Source organism: Stenella coeruleoalba (genome assembly GCF_951394435.1).
Source record: "Stenella coeruleoalba genome assembly, chromosome: 1".
Taxonomy (NCBI): Eukaryota; Metazoa; Chordata; class Mammalia; order Artiodactyla; family Delphinidae; genus Stenella; species Stenella coeruleoalba.
Genome location: NC_137169.1, coordinates 105,107,556 through 105,122,705, shown reverse-complemented (window position 1 = coordinate 105,122,705; position 15,150 = coordinate 105,107,556). Strand labels below are relative to the sequence as shown.

At 44.4% G+C, this 15,150-nt stretch overlaps 1 protein-coding gene across 1 annotated transcript; it reads left to right on the top strand.

The window, feature by feature from the left end:
* Nucleotides 1–2,960: 2,960 nt before the first annotated feature.
* Nucleotides 2,961–13,246, top strand: REG4 (regenerating family member 4; the record flags this gene model as incomplete). The annotated part of the gene is given in 6 exon segments (XM_079941922.1): nt 2,961–3,018; nt 4,214–4,269; nt 4,273–4,311; nt 8,005–8,142; nt 10,015–10,120; nt 13,116–13,246. Coding segments are annotated over 6 exon segments (528 nt in total).
* Nucleotides 13,247–15,150: the final 1,904 nt, after the last annotated feature.

The window sequence follows — 15,150 nt, the reverse complement described above, 5'->3', positions numbered from 1 at the left end:
AAAAGGAGCAGGTTTGGAAGCAACTACTCTTTCTTAGGTCACTGGTCAGATTAGCACTAAAACCTCCTCAGCATAAGGTTATAGAGATGAGGTAGGCATGATCCCAGACCTGAAGTAGCTAAAAGATTTATTATGAATCAGGCAGAAAACAGAATTTAAATATAGGTATGTGCTCTTCACTAAGTGATGCTGGGAAAACTGGGCAGCTACATGTAGAAGAATGAAATTAGAACACTCCCTAACACCATACACAAAAATAAACTCAAAATGGATTAAAGACCTAAATGTAAGGCCAGACACTATAAAATTCTTAGAGGAAAACATAGGCAGAACACTCTATGACATAAATCACAGCAAGATCCTTTATGACTCACCTCCTAGAGAAATGGAAATAAAAACAAAAATAAACAAATGGGACCTAATGAAACTTAAAAGCTTTTACACAGCAAAGGAAACCATAAACAAGACAAAAAGACAACCCTCAGAATGGGAGAAAATACTTGCAAATGGAGCAACTGACAAAGGATTAATCTCCAAAATATACAAGCAGCTCATGCAGCTCAATATCAAAAAACCAAACAACCCAATCCAAAAATAGGCAGAAGACCTAAATAGATATTTCTCCAAAGGAGACATACAGATGGCCAACAAACACATGAAAGGATGCTCAACATCACTAATCATTAGAGAAATGCAAATCAAAACTGCAATGAGGTATCACCTCACATCAGTCAGAATGGCCATCACCAAGAAATCTACAAACAATAAATTCTGGAGAGGGTGTGGAGAAAAGGGAACCCTCTTGCACTGTTGGTGGGAATGTAAATTGATACAGCCACTATGGAGAACAGTATGGAGGTTCCTTAAAAAACTAAAAATAGAACTATCATATGACCCAGCAATCCCACTACTGGGCATATACCCTGAGAAAACCATAATTCAAAAAGAGTCATGTACCACAATATTCATTGCAGCTCTATTTATAATAGCCAGGACATGGAAGCAACCTGAGTGTCCATTGACAGATGAATGGATAAAGAAGATGTGGCACATATATACAATAGAATATTACTCAGCCATAAAAAGAAATGAAATTGAGTTATTTGTAGTGAGGTGGATGGACCTAGGGTCTGTCATACAGAGTGAAGTAAGTCAGAAGGAGAAAAACAAATATTGTATGCTAACACATATATATGGAATCTTAAAAAAAATGGTTCTGAAGAACCTAGGGGCAGGACAGGAATAAAGACACAGACGTAGAGAGTGGACTTGAGGACACAGGGAGGGGGAAGGGTATGCTGTGATAAAGTGAGAGAGTGGCATGGACATATATACACTACCAAATGTAAAACAGATAGCTAATGGGAAGCAGCCGCATAGCACAGGGAGATCAGTTCGGTGCTTTGTGAGCACCTAGAGGGGTGGGATAGGGAGGGTGGGAGGGAGACGCAAGAGGGAGGACATATAATGATATATGTATATGTATAGCTGATTCACTTTGTTATAGAGCAGAAACACAGCATTGTAAAGCAATTATACTCCAATAAAGATGTTTTAAAAAAAAGATAAATATGTAGTATGAATAAACTGCTTATCATAGTGCCTGACAGCAAGAAAGCACTTTGTACATGGAAGCTGGTGACAGTGGTAGCAGAAGTACCAACAGTGGCATTGTTACTGACCAGGGTTCTTGGCTTCCTTAATCAATAGAAATTCATCAGAGGCCAGACAAGAAATTCAGGCAAGGCTTTATTAGGGACCCTGCTGCAGCAGGGGGTAGCGGAGAACAAACAACAGGTCCCCTTGCTTGCTCGTTCCCTGAGTGGAGGCGAGCTTGTTCCTTATATGCGGTGAGGGTAGGGGTGTGTCCAGGGGTTGGGCTAGAGGGGTGGCTTAGGTGTTTTGCTCACTCCTTAGGTGGTGTTGTGTACAGGGGGCATGTGCAGTACCCTGCTTTTGCTCCTGACCCCCTGCTTTTGCTCCATGCTCTTCAAAAGTGGCAGTTGGGTTTTTTGGTCTCTTTGTATCTTTTGTCCAGAATTTGCACCAGCTGAGCATGCATGCAGTTATGTTTAGTCCCATACAGCATTTTTGTATTTTGTTGCTTGAGGAGAGGTGTGTCCAGGTGCAAGCATTGCAGCACCGGAGCAAAGGGTCCCAGATCCCAGCCTGTCTCAGCATAAAGGCGTTCTTTTTATTTAACATCAAATGATGTTTGTATTTCTAAAGGTGGTAGAAGATGAGGTATTTAAGCACATGAGTGTCTATGTTGTTTGTTCCTAGTACATTTGATGTACCGCTTTGTTACCAAACCCAGGTTCGGTTGCTTCTTGCACAAGAACCAATAATTCGAGAGGCAAGTGTCAGTAGAAAGGAAAGGTGCTTTAATCAGAAAAGCCAGTAATCTAGGGAGAAGGTGGACTTGTGTCCAGAGACCAACTCTGAAGATTCTGCTCAGCCATGACAGTTTTGAAAGGAGAAAAAGGAGGAAGAATCTCAATGAATCATCGACAGAGGAAGTTGGATTCTGTATCATTCCCCATTGCTTGCAGACTGGCTGACTCTTCAGATGTTACCTTGCCTATGTGGTCAGACTGCAGGATTGCTAAGGGAACTGTTGAGAATAGAGAGCTTGTCATTTTTTAACTGCTTCATTCTTACTTCTTACTTCTTTTCATCTAGGAAAAGAATCAGCAAGTTAGACAAGACACGGTGTGCATGCAAGAGAGCATAAGTCAGGAGTTAGGTTACATTGCCTAGTGAGCTCTTTCCTCTAATTAAGTTCTTTTAAGGTTAAAGGGGAACAGAAATGGGCAAACAGGAAAGGGACAAAAGAGCTGTTTTCACCTTGAAACCTTGCCTGCTGTACCTCAGCTGGGTGAGTCAATGTCCACCATTCACAGATACAAAGCATAGCACAAGCAAAGGATCTATGTCAATAATGAGCGTCGTGTTCCAAGATGGAGCTGGGGCTTCTGCACCGGAAGCTGTGTCTCAATAGGGCCACAAGACCAGGTTGTGAGCACTTTTAAATGTCAAACTGAGTGGAGAGCTTATCTGAAAGCAACAGGAAGCCCCTGGAGATTTATAGGCAAGAAATGAAGTAGAACAGAAGAGTGGGGCAAGCAAGTGACAACAGTGTCATCTCAGTAGGGAGAGAGGAAATGCTATGTGACCACAAAAATGTCTGTGAACATGCACTGGGGGTGGAAAGACCCCTGTACCCACCAAGAGCATTGGAGTGCAGTCACACAGGCACAAAGTCCAAATTTCCTAGCTTGGCATCCCCTTCATCATCTGGGTCCTCTGTGTTTCCAGACATCTCCGCTTCTTCAGAAACCTCAGTTTCAGTGATGTGGCCCGTTCACCAGCCCACTAGCCAGAGGAGCGTGTGCCTTTCTTGATCATAGCTTCCCTGGCTTCTGGGCCCTGAATGTCTCCTTCTCTTCTACAGTGCTTGGTTGCCAGATGCCCTACAGTTAAGGCAAACGTAAGTGCTTGCTCTTGCTGCCACCATTCCTCTGCTCATCCGCCCCCTTCGCCTAAAATGTTGCCCTCCCCTTGCTACTGACTTTCAGCCCCCCTATTCTCAAGTTCCAGACAAGTTGCCATCTAACCTGTCCTGCATCCCCCTAGCCAAAACACCACTCCCTCCTTGTAATACCTAAAACTACCAATTTATGCCCCTCATCCACTCTTGTGAGGTCTTGAATTATAGCTGTTTGATCGTGCTACCAGTGTGGGAATTCTGCTAGTTGCTGAGGATGTCTGTTCCAATTATGTATTCCATAACCAGGGAGATTACTGCAGGATGGGCTTGGGGACCCACTGGGTCCACTGTGAAGTAGTCCTGAGCTAAAACACCATTGATCACCCGACCTCCATAAACCCCTACTCTGACTGGCAGACCACAGTGATGTTTGGGGTCTCCTGGAATTAGTGTCAGTTCAGAGCCAGTGTCCAGTAATCCTCAAAGAGCTGATTACCTCCTTTCCCCCAATGCACAGTTACTCTGGTAAAAGCCCACAGTCCCCTTTGGAGAAGGCTACGAGAGAGATTAACAGTATAAAGATTCGGCAGCAGGGAGGGATCCTTCCTCCAGGGCACTTAGCCTTCCCTCCATTCAAGGGGAGCCAGGTCTTAAACTGGCTCAAGCGTGGGAATTGCTTCCTTTTGCCACCATGACTTGTAATTGCCTTTTGTTTGTGTGCAGCCATCATCCTGAGACCTAGCTGTGCTACTGGATGGTTTTACTACAAGTCCTGTTGCTAGGGATACTTCCAGAAGCTGAAGAACTGGTCTGATGCTGAGGTAAGAAATCTGGCCCTTGCTTGGAGAGGCTTCTCTAAAGCAAGGGGCCACCCAAAGCTCCAGGTATCATTCAACTCAGAGCCAAGGGTCCTCCCTTGGCATCCTGAGAAGTAACCTGGCTGGTGCAATGGAGAGTAGAGGGTTATGTGCTCAACTCCTTTAATCGTGTAAGCATTGATGGAGCATGTGCTATAGGCCCAGACCCTGGATGGGCTGCAAAGACATGAGGATGAGCAAGGAACAGCCTGCCCTCAAGGAGTTCACTGTCAGGGAGAAAGACAGAAAGACATAAATCCAAAGACGATGAGATGAGGAACTTACAGAAAGAACAACTGAATTGCCATACAAGATTTACCAGCAAGAGAGCCGTGTGTAGACAGCCTCAGAGCCACCTGACGGAGAGCGAAGCATTCCAGACAAATGCAAGGCCTCACTGTCTCCATAACCCAACGAATGTATTGGTTCTATTTCACTGAGGCTTTTCTAAGAGATACCCACATAGCCAGTCAGACTGAGTTACCTCAGAGTGTTGGGAGTCGTGCTGCTGTGTCTCTGAATTGTGGTTGTTAAACTGAAGTGACTGACTGGGAAGTTATGTGGGGAAATGAGGTATGATCTGGGCCCAGAATGGCCTCAGAATCCCTGTAAATCAATAACTCAGAATGAGGAAGCACCTATCATGTGATAGCTACTGAGGACGCAAAGATCTTTTCTGGCCTTAAAAAGTGCAGAACTGGGCTTCCCTGGTGGCACAGTGGTTGAGAATCTGCCTGCCAATGCAGGGGACACAGGTTCGAGCCCTGGTCTGGGAAGATCCCACGTGCCACGGAGCAACTAGGCCCGTGAGCCACAACTACTGAGCCTGCGCACCTGGAGCTTGTGCTCCATAACAAGAGAGGCCGCGACAGTGAGAGGCCCGCGCACCGTGATGAGGAGTGGCCCCCGCTCGCCGCAACTGGAGAAAGCCCTCGCACAGAAACGAAGACCCAACACAGCCAAAAATAACTAAATAAATAAAATAATATTAAAAAAGTGCAGAACTGATGCAAGATTGTGACATTTAAACAAAAAATTGCAATGCAGTATGAGCATAAGCGACTTTCCCAAGATTACACCGAGAATAACCAGCAGAGCAAACCCAGGGAAGTTGGCCCCAATGCAATGCTTTCCTAAGCAGATGTGAATGATAGCAAAAAATAAAAAAAGAGCCAAACACAGAAAGGGCCTCCCAGATTCTGTCCACTGAAAGAAGAAAAAGCTCATGGACAGCAGTGGACTTCTCCTCAGTTCTTGGGAAGCAACTTGGAGAAATCCTGGACAGATGTTTGTACTGCCTGTCCCTGGAGAGTCCAACACTAATCCTACCAAAACAAAGAAGAAGACATCTGGAGGGCTTTGGAATAATATAGACCTGAGTTTAAATCACGCTCTGCCACACATTAGTTGCAGCTCTACCTCGCTTTACCAGTTTTCTTCTGTAAAATGGGGATAACACTTTTATCCCATGGGGTTGTTGGGAGGATTCATGAAAAGAACTTGCAAAAAGCCTGTGGCACATGGTGGATGCTCAATTCAGGTTTTCAAGGCAAAAACGATCCACATGATTGATACCAAGCCTTACTTAGCACAGTTAACCACTCCTGAACCAGAGTGCAGAGAAGGTGCCAGGAAGGACCGGAGAAATTGACACCATGACTGCTGTGCTCCTTGGTTCCTAGCTGGCATCTTAGTTCACAAGACTCCTGGAGGTGATGGAGGTGGCAGTTAAAACGACAGGAAGACCTGATCTTGGACAGAAGAGGCAGCGTTCTGAGTTCTAGCTGTGTGAACTGACAGGAAAGGGAAACATCATTTAAACAGACGGAGCCTGTTGCCTCTTCTGTCCCAGGAATCTTTTGTAACTGGTGCACTCACTACACATTGACTGGTAATCCAGCTTCCATGCATCACAAATTTAAAAGTCAAATGATTTTACAGGTATATGGATGGACCTAGAGTCTGCCATACAGAGTGAAGTAAGTCAGAAGGAGAAAAACAAATACCATATGCTAACACATATATATGGAATCTTAAAAAAAAATGGTTCTGAAGAACCTAGGGGCAGGACAGGAAGAAAGACGCAGACGTAGAGAGTGGACTTGAGGACACAGAGAAGGGGAAGGGTAAGCTGGGACAAAGTGAGAGAGTGGCATTGATATATATACACTACCAAATGTAAAATAGATAGCTAGTGGGAAGCAGCCACATAGCACAGGGAGATCAGCTCGGTGCTTTGTGACCACCTAGAGGCCTGGGATAGGGAGGGTGGGAGGGAAACTCAAGAGGGAGGAGATATGGTGATATATGTACATGTATAGCTGATTCACTTTGTTATACAGCAGAAACTAACACAACACTGTAAAGCAATTATACTCCAATAAAGACGTTAAAAAATAAAATTGAAATTAAAATTAAAAAAAGAAATTACGGGTATAAAAAACATTCTGGTATTATCAACTGGTTGGTAAATTATCATTAAGCAGTCACCACATCTAATCCTGAGCAAGTTCAAAGGCAAACATGAGAGTAGCAACCACAGCCAAAACCATGTTTTTATTAAATTAATTTGTGTTATTATGTAGGCAGATCCTGTAACACAACCCCCAAAGAGCATAAAGTATATAGCTCTGTCTAGCTATAAGTGCATATATAAAATGATTTCTTTATTTGGGCAGTAAGTGTCTTGTTAGAGAACAGCACATTTTACAGTCAGTGGTTTCTTAGGTTTGTTGAAGTGCAGTATTATAATATAAAATTATAATAATTCTATCCTCCTAACAACTCCCTTGTGTAGCCCTAATTATCTCCTCTATTTACAGATAAGGAAGAGAGGTGAAGTGACTTGTCAAGGTCACATACACTAAAAACAGGCAAGACCAGGACCCCAGGCACTTCCACTGACCCTAAAGCTCGTGCCCTTGCCTCGAGCTGCCTCCCCCTCTGAGGCCTGACACCTGTGACAGTTGTGTTTTCTCCCAAGGTGACAGGAAGTCTTCTGTGGGGCTTAGATCCCAAGGGGAGGTAGGGGCTGTGTGTGCCCATGCTGCCTGGTGCTCTAGGGTTCTGAAGTGAGGGCCGTGCTTTTCTTTTTTTTCTAATTTTTATTGAAATACAGTTGATTTACAATGTTGTGTTAGTTTCAGGTGTACAGCAAAGTGATTCAGTTTTACATATATATACATATATATATATTCTTTTTTAGATTATTTTTTCTCATAAGTTATTACAAGATATTGAGCTCCCTGTGCTATGCAGTAGGTCCTTGTTGGTTACCTATTTTACATATAGTAGTGTGTATATATTAATCCCAACCTCCTAATTTATCCCTCCCCCACCCTTTCCCCTTTGGTAACCATAAGTATGTTTTCTAACTTTGTGAGTCTATCTCTGTTTTGTAAATAAGTTCATTTGTATCATTTTTTAGATTCCACATACAAGAGGTATCATATGATATTTGTCTTTGTCTGACTTCAGTTAGTATGATAATCTCTAGGTCCACCTATATTGCTGCAAATGGCACTATTTCATTTTTTTTACGGCTGAGTAATATTCCATTGTATATACATACCACATCTTCTTTATCCATTCCTCTGTCGATGGATATTTAGGTTGTGGGCTGTGCTTTTAAACTTCACATCTCCTCCTTGCCCTCAGCTCGAGTGTCAGTCATATGGAAACGGAGCCCACCTGGCATCTATCCTGAATTTAAAGGAAGCCAACACCATAGCAACGTACATAGGTGGCTGTCAAAGAAACAAGCCCATATGGATCTGCCTGCATGACCTGCAGAAGGTAACCTCAGACTTGGCCCACAAATGGCCCCTTGGGAAAGCCAGATAGATAGCCCCTCTCTGGGAAACAGCCCCAGGCCTACTGACACACAACAGGTTTTCTTCAGTCACCTGCCTCCGATTGATAGAGGCCAAAGCTTCAAGGTTAGGGAGGAAACAATTTCCTCCACTTACAGACCTATCTAATTAAAGTTCTCCCACATCTTTGAACACAAAATTACCAGCTCTTCAGAGCCTTTACAAAGAAGTTTGTGTGGCTTCCCTGGTGGCGCAGTGGTTGAGAGTCTGCCTGCCGTTGCAGGGGATGCAGGTTCGTGCCCCGGTCCGGGAAGATCCCACATGCCACGGGGCGGCTGGGCCCGTGAGCCACGGCTGCTGAGCCTGTGCGTCCAGAGCCTGTGCTCCACAACGGGAGAGGCCGCAACAGCGAGAGGCCCGCGTACTGCCAAAAAAAAAAGTTTGTGTAAGTATGTATGGGTATATACAAATAAACACACACACACACACACACACACACACACACACAGACCCGTTATGAGACCAAGCTTAGTTAAACCCCCATTAGATTTTGAGTTAAAGTTGGAAACTTTCAGCTAAGCCTTTTGCTAGATGCTATCATGTTTTTTATGTTATCCTAAACTTTCTTCACTGGTCCCTCATTTTACCCACCTCAATACCTCATAGTAAGAAATGACATGTGAGGTTGCTGAGGTCTCTATGTGGGATCTGCAGTTTACAGATTCTTTGTGGGGCTTCTATGTTAACCCAAAAAACCACAAAGAATACAAGGAGAAAAACCCCAGACTTTCTGTTTCTTTCTTTTTTTTTTTTTTTTTTTGCTGTACGTGGGCCTCTCACCATTGTGGCCTCTCCCGTTGCGGAGCACAGGCTCCGGACTTCCCGGACCGGGGCACAAACCCGTGTCCGCTGCATTGGCAGGCGGACTCTCAACCACTGCGCCACCAGGGAAGCTCGACTTTCTGTTTCTTGATAAACTTTGCCATAGATGTTACATATATTTTATACAATGAATTTTACATTTTTATATATTCACATTGCTATCAATCAGAGCTCTCTCATTCAGAGATAGGATAAATAGTTACATCAATTTCTACCAGATTTTTTTTGTAATTTAATTTTTTTACCTTCATGACTGAGGCTAATAAACAGTCTAACAAATTGTGCGATGTCTCTAGTTATCAAAGAAAGGCAAATTAGAATAACAATATAATTTGACATCAGATTATTAGACTTTTGCTTTGTCTTAATGAATAATATTTTTAAGGATAAGGAGAAATTTCCCAGTAAATGAGGATGTAAATTCCTACAACTGAACTGTTTTTGGAAAGCAGTTTGGCAATAAATATCAATAACCTCAAAATATTCATGCCCTTTGGCCATTAATTCTACTTCTGGGATGCTAGCTTTAAAGAATAATTTTAAGTACAGAAACAGCTTTGCAAATAAAGTGGTTCATAGCAGTATTCTTAGCAATAATTGTAAATTGGAAACAAGGTAAACATCAATCAATAAGAGAATTAGTAAGGTAAATTATGGTGCATTCTTACCATTAAAAAATGTTTGGAATGCAAGATGCTACACAATTGAATATATATTTTAAAGGCCACCACATTTTTCAGTATATAAAACTATCGTGATAGACAAAAATGATTGCACCAAAAGTAAATATAGTAAAAGATTAGTAATGTTTTCCTCCTAGAGATTAAACGGAGTGACTTTCTTATTTTCCCGTCTTTACACATTTCTGTGCTTTCCCAGTTTTTACAATGAGAACCATGTTTTACATGGGTCTGGGCTGTGAGCAGGTGGGCAGGCTGATGTGTACATGTCTCCCGTCTCCTGTCATTTGCAGGGGCAACAGTGGACGTGGCTCGATGGGGCCACGTATATTTACAGAGCTCTGTCTGGCAAGTCCGTGGGTGGGAAAAAGTACTATGCTGCGATGAACGCCATGAACAGTAAGTTCTATTGCATCTCTTGCCAAATCGCAGCTCCTTCCCTTTCCCATTAAGAGCAAAGATGCACATTGACGCCTCTTTGCTCCATTTCACACCAGCAACTCTTTTTTCCTACAAGGCAACGGCCTTGTCGCAGACATTATTTACCGACCATTTTACAATCTTTGCCATATCAACTTACCAGCGGTTCAGTTATCAATATATTCTTTAAATCCACTCACTTTTTTCTTTCTTTTCTTTTGATTTTTAATAACTCATTTTTAAATTGAAGCATAGTTGATTTACAATGCTGTGTTAATTACTCCTGTGCAGCAAAGTAATTACATTCACTTTTCTTCTTAAATATGTTTATCTTAAAATTCTATTACATTGCATGAGGGGGAAATATGTCACATTTGGGGAAAACCAGGCTACAGGGAGCAAATATATGTGACTCCTTTCTGGCTTCTTTATAGTTAGGGTTCCGCATGAGCCCTGGAAACCTCGCCTTTGCCTGGGTTATTTCCTCATTTGTTTCTCTGAGGATGCAGTGCCTGGAACCTCAGCTGCAGGCTGCACACAATCTCTGCAGCCTCATTTCTCTTGCCTGCCTTCATTCTTTGCTTTTGTTTTTTTTTTTTTTTTAAGTCTTTGCTTTTTTAATGCTAATAAGCTAGGGTTTTCAGCCTTGGTACAAATGACATTTGGGGGTGGACAATGCTTTGTCTTGGGGCCTGTCCTCTGCATTGTAGGTTGAGCATACCCTAGTCACTAACCAGCAGATGCCAGTAGCATCCACACAGACACAGGTTGTTACAACAAAAAGTGTCTTCAGACTTTGCTAAATGTCCCCTAGGGGGACAAAATCACTCCTATTTGAGAACCACAGCTAATAAGTGATATGAAAAGAAAACAGAATGTCAAAGATCAAAAGCACACTTGATATGAAAGAGAACATCCCAGTGGGTTTAAAAAGTCATCACAGTGTCACTAAGACTCCCCCACTAGCCAGGGGGTGGGTCAGGGACACAGCCCGGACTGAGGACTCAGATACTGGGGCTCAGGTGGAAAGGGACGTGGAACAGGGTTTACTGTTGTCTGAGGAATAAAGCTTATACGCACAAAAGAGTGAGAAAACTTTCTGACAGCAAAGGATGAATGATGGCCATGTGGAGACAACCTCTGAGGCAGAGCTCTGGGTAAACCCTCAGAGGTAAGTGGGTCATATCACAGACCAAAGAAGGACTTTCCACAGTCTTTCAGAGACTACAGCTGCTGCTGTTAAAGGAATAATTCATCTCAGATGGAAGGAACACACCAAGACCCATAGGTAGAAGCTACCAAAATGTGGATTTCTATCCAAACTAAGGAAAAATATTTTGAACAATCAGCCCTGTCCAAAAACATAATGGGCTACCCCAGGAAGTAGTGAGAAACCCATCACTAGAGTGAACCAAGCAAGAGTGGACATTGTAGTTGTTGTTGTAGTTGCAGCATTAAAAGTGTTAAAAGAGACTCACAGCACATGAGAGTCAACTGAGGAACATTTTACAAATATGAATTCCAGGGATTGCTTCAGACCGACAACATGAGAATCTCTAGGGCTGGATGCCCGACCGAGCTTCAGGGAAGCAATGGACCAGATGCCTCCCAAAGTCCCTCCCATGATCCTAAGATTTCACTTGGACAAAGTTCTCAGACGAACATCTTTCCCCTGTCAGTCCGTGTTTACATCAGCAAATTTCCCAACAACGAAGTTTCCTGTGTGGGGCTCAGAAGCCAGACGTCCACCTGAGAATGCCAGGCCATTGGATGCTACCCTTCCCTTTCGCCCAGCGCAGCTCTCCACTCTCAGAATACAGGCTCTCATGGCAGAAAAGTACAAGGAATGAAGCAAGGATTAGAAACTGGTGAAGGCAGAATGCAAAAGGACATTCCCCCAGCCTCCTCAATGTCACTTTGTATTTGTATAACAGATTTAGCCTCACCAACTCAGTGGCTAAATTGTTTTTCTAAGATTCACAAGGTTTTTTTAGGCCTCACACTCACATCCTGTGTGTGTGCCTGTCTGTGTGACTGGCCTTGTTCCTTTTTTCTATCTATTTAGAAAGACTCTGACCCTCTGGAAAATTGTATTTCATGGTGCCTCCTGACTTATCTACTGGTCCACCTTGAGATATTAAATAATGATAACTAGGGTTCTATAACTGAAAAATAAATTTCATATTCAATATAGTTTAGGTCAAAACCCTGGGCTTGGGGCTTCGCTGGTGGCGCAGTGGTTGAGAGTCCGCCTGCCGATGCAGGGGACACGGGTTCGTGCCCCGGTCCGGGAAGATCCCACATACCATGGAGCGGCTGGGCCCGTGAGCCATGGCCGCTGAGCCTGCGCATCCGGAGCCTGTGCTCTGCAACGGGAGAGGCCACAACAGTGAGAGGCCCGCGTACCGCAAAAGAAAAGAAAAGAAAACAAAACAAAACAAAAACAACCCTGGGCTCTGCATTCTGAATGCCTGGGTTTAGGAGTCCAGCTCCTGCTCTCAGCTGTGTGACCTTGACCAGATTTTTTAATTCTCTGTGCCTCAGATGCCACTCTGTAAAGGGGAAAAAATACTACCACTAATCATCGTAATATATGTCAAGTGCTTATCACGGTGCACACTTGGCTCGTGGCTCTCGTGGCCTGGAGGGGAGAGTGCATCCCTGCACTTGCCCCTCTGGTGTTGAGGAATGGAAGAAGAGAGTGAAAAGAGACAGCTCCCTAAATTAGTGCCCACAGGGGAGCTTGCTAACCCTCGGTTGTGTGATGCTCATGCCATGTTCTCTTTGCCCCGCACCATGACAGTGCCCAGAATGCTTGTATCTCCATCTCATTTGCACTCTGTGGCCCCGCTGTGGGGCCCATGGCTGCAATAATGAGCGGGACCCATCCTCTAGACCTCTTGAGAACCAGGCACATGAGGGGGCGTGCCTCACCCCGCCTTGTCTGGCTGTGCCCCCATGCCCTCTCTCTCAGGGCTCTCATCCCAGCGACCTGACACACACTGGTACTGGTGTCAGGGCCAGATCTGCAAGTCAGAGCCAGGCAGACATCCAGCTGGGGAACAACTCATCATTCTATGGCAGACGCCCCAGAATGACAAGTGATTCTGTGGAGCTTGGTTTCTGGAAGGGAAATAATTGGACCTCTCTTCAAAAATACTTCAGTCCTTCAAAAGTCCTTCCTCTCAGTCCTTCTTTATATATCAGTGGCCAGATGGGACATGGCTGGCTTCAGCAGCTTCCAATTCTTTGAACTTCAGGTGGGATCTTTGTAGCTCCTCCGCTGTGGACGTCAGGAAAGATCACCGTCTGTTCCTTACAGCATCCTGTTTCAAACATGAAAGAGCCTCTTGTTTTCAGTTGGTTTATGTCAAGCCCTGCCTTCCCTCAAAAGCAGTGCTGGTGTAGAGTGTCTGCAATTGTGTGACATTTAAATTATTTTTCTTTCTTTCTTTCCATTAGTACCTGTTTTAGTCAGGACTCTCCGGAGAAATGGAAGAAATAGAAGGGAGAGAGAGAGAAAGATTGATTTATCTGAAGGAATTGGTTCATGTGATGGTGGGGCTGGCAAATCTGAGGTGCACAGAGCAGGTCAGCAGGCTGGACGTTCCTGTGAGTTGATGCTGCAGTCTTGAGGCTGAGGGTAGCCTGAAGGCAGAATTCCTCCCTCTTTTCCGTGGACCTCAGTCTTTTCTCTTAAGGCCTTCACTGATTGGATGGTTACTACATTATGGAGGGTAATCCGCTTTACACAAAGTCTGCTGATTTAAATGCTCATCACATCTAAAAAGAAAAATACCTTCACAGCAAAACGTAGACCGGCGTTTGACCAAACAACTGGGCACCACATCCTAGCCAAGCTGACCAGTAAAAGTATGTACCTTATCCATGGGTCCAAGCAAAACACCCCGAGGTCACTGATAAGCTCAATACACAATCAGACAGATTTAAAGGTCTGTTTATTTTCTTATAGATTTTTTGACTTTCCAACACTTCCTATGCAAGTACCGACCATAGAGAAAGAATCAAGATCCTGCCAGCCCTTGCTCAAGCCCCTTTCCTCTTCCTTCTCTGCCATGCTGGCGATCTGATCGCTGTCTCGGAGAGTATACAGAGCAGCTAAGACTGATGAGGGCCTTACTGCACTGACATTTTTAAGTTCAGGGACAGGGACGTCAACATTGGTATGACAGTGTCTTCTAGCTCTAAATGTTCACCCCATAACCCCTTTCCATGGTACTCTCTTCCCCACCTCTAGCTGCCCTCAGCAGACGAGGGGTATGCATCTCCCACCGATGAAAGAGCCAGGTCTTTGGCCATCCGGGAGAAAGAAACTCAGGAAAGAGTCTCTAGCCCTCTTCTGCTTCTGCATCCCTCTGCCCTCTCTCTATTGCCCTCATTCTCCTCAGCCACCTGTTTATTGTTCCATTTGCCATGGGGAACATTTACCAGCAGAGTCTCCACTAGGGTGATGTGGACCGTAAATTCCAGGGCCACCTTTTAACAGGTGGCTGTGTGCATAGAAGGCTGCTCCGTTGCACTTCAGTAGCGATGAGAGTGAAAAGGTGAAATACGACTCAGAAAACACACCCAAGTGTTTCTCCATTTCCTTCCTTCCAGTCTCTGCCTCCCCCCCTCCCCCCAACCTCAGAAGAGCTCCTCCCCGGCTGCAGCCCTGGTGTGATAAAGGAGAGATGGAGGAGACGTGCCTGGCCAACCTCGAAGCAGGCTTGAGTGGGTGGCAGTTTATTTCATTGTAAGCTCTGCAGCTCCTGAGGGGAGAGGACAGGCACAGCAGGTGCAGTGGAGCTGGCCTGGCCTTGGGTGCTCTTCCCTCTCCTGCTGCTGACAGCTCACGTGGTCTTGCTCGAGTCTCTTTGCTTTCAGAGGTTTGTGATTCTTTATGAGAATACCGAGGAGGTCATTTTTTTCCTCCCTAGGTCAGGAATCTACTTGGCAATGTAAGACAAAACAATATGGACTTGACAATTACAGAAAACATGGCTTTG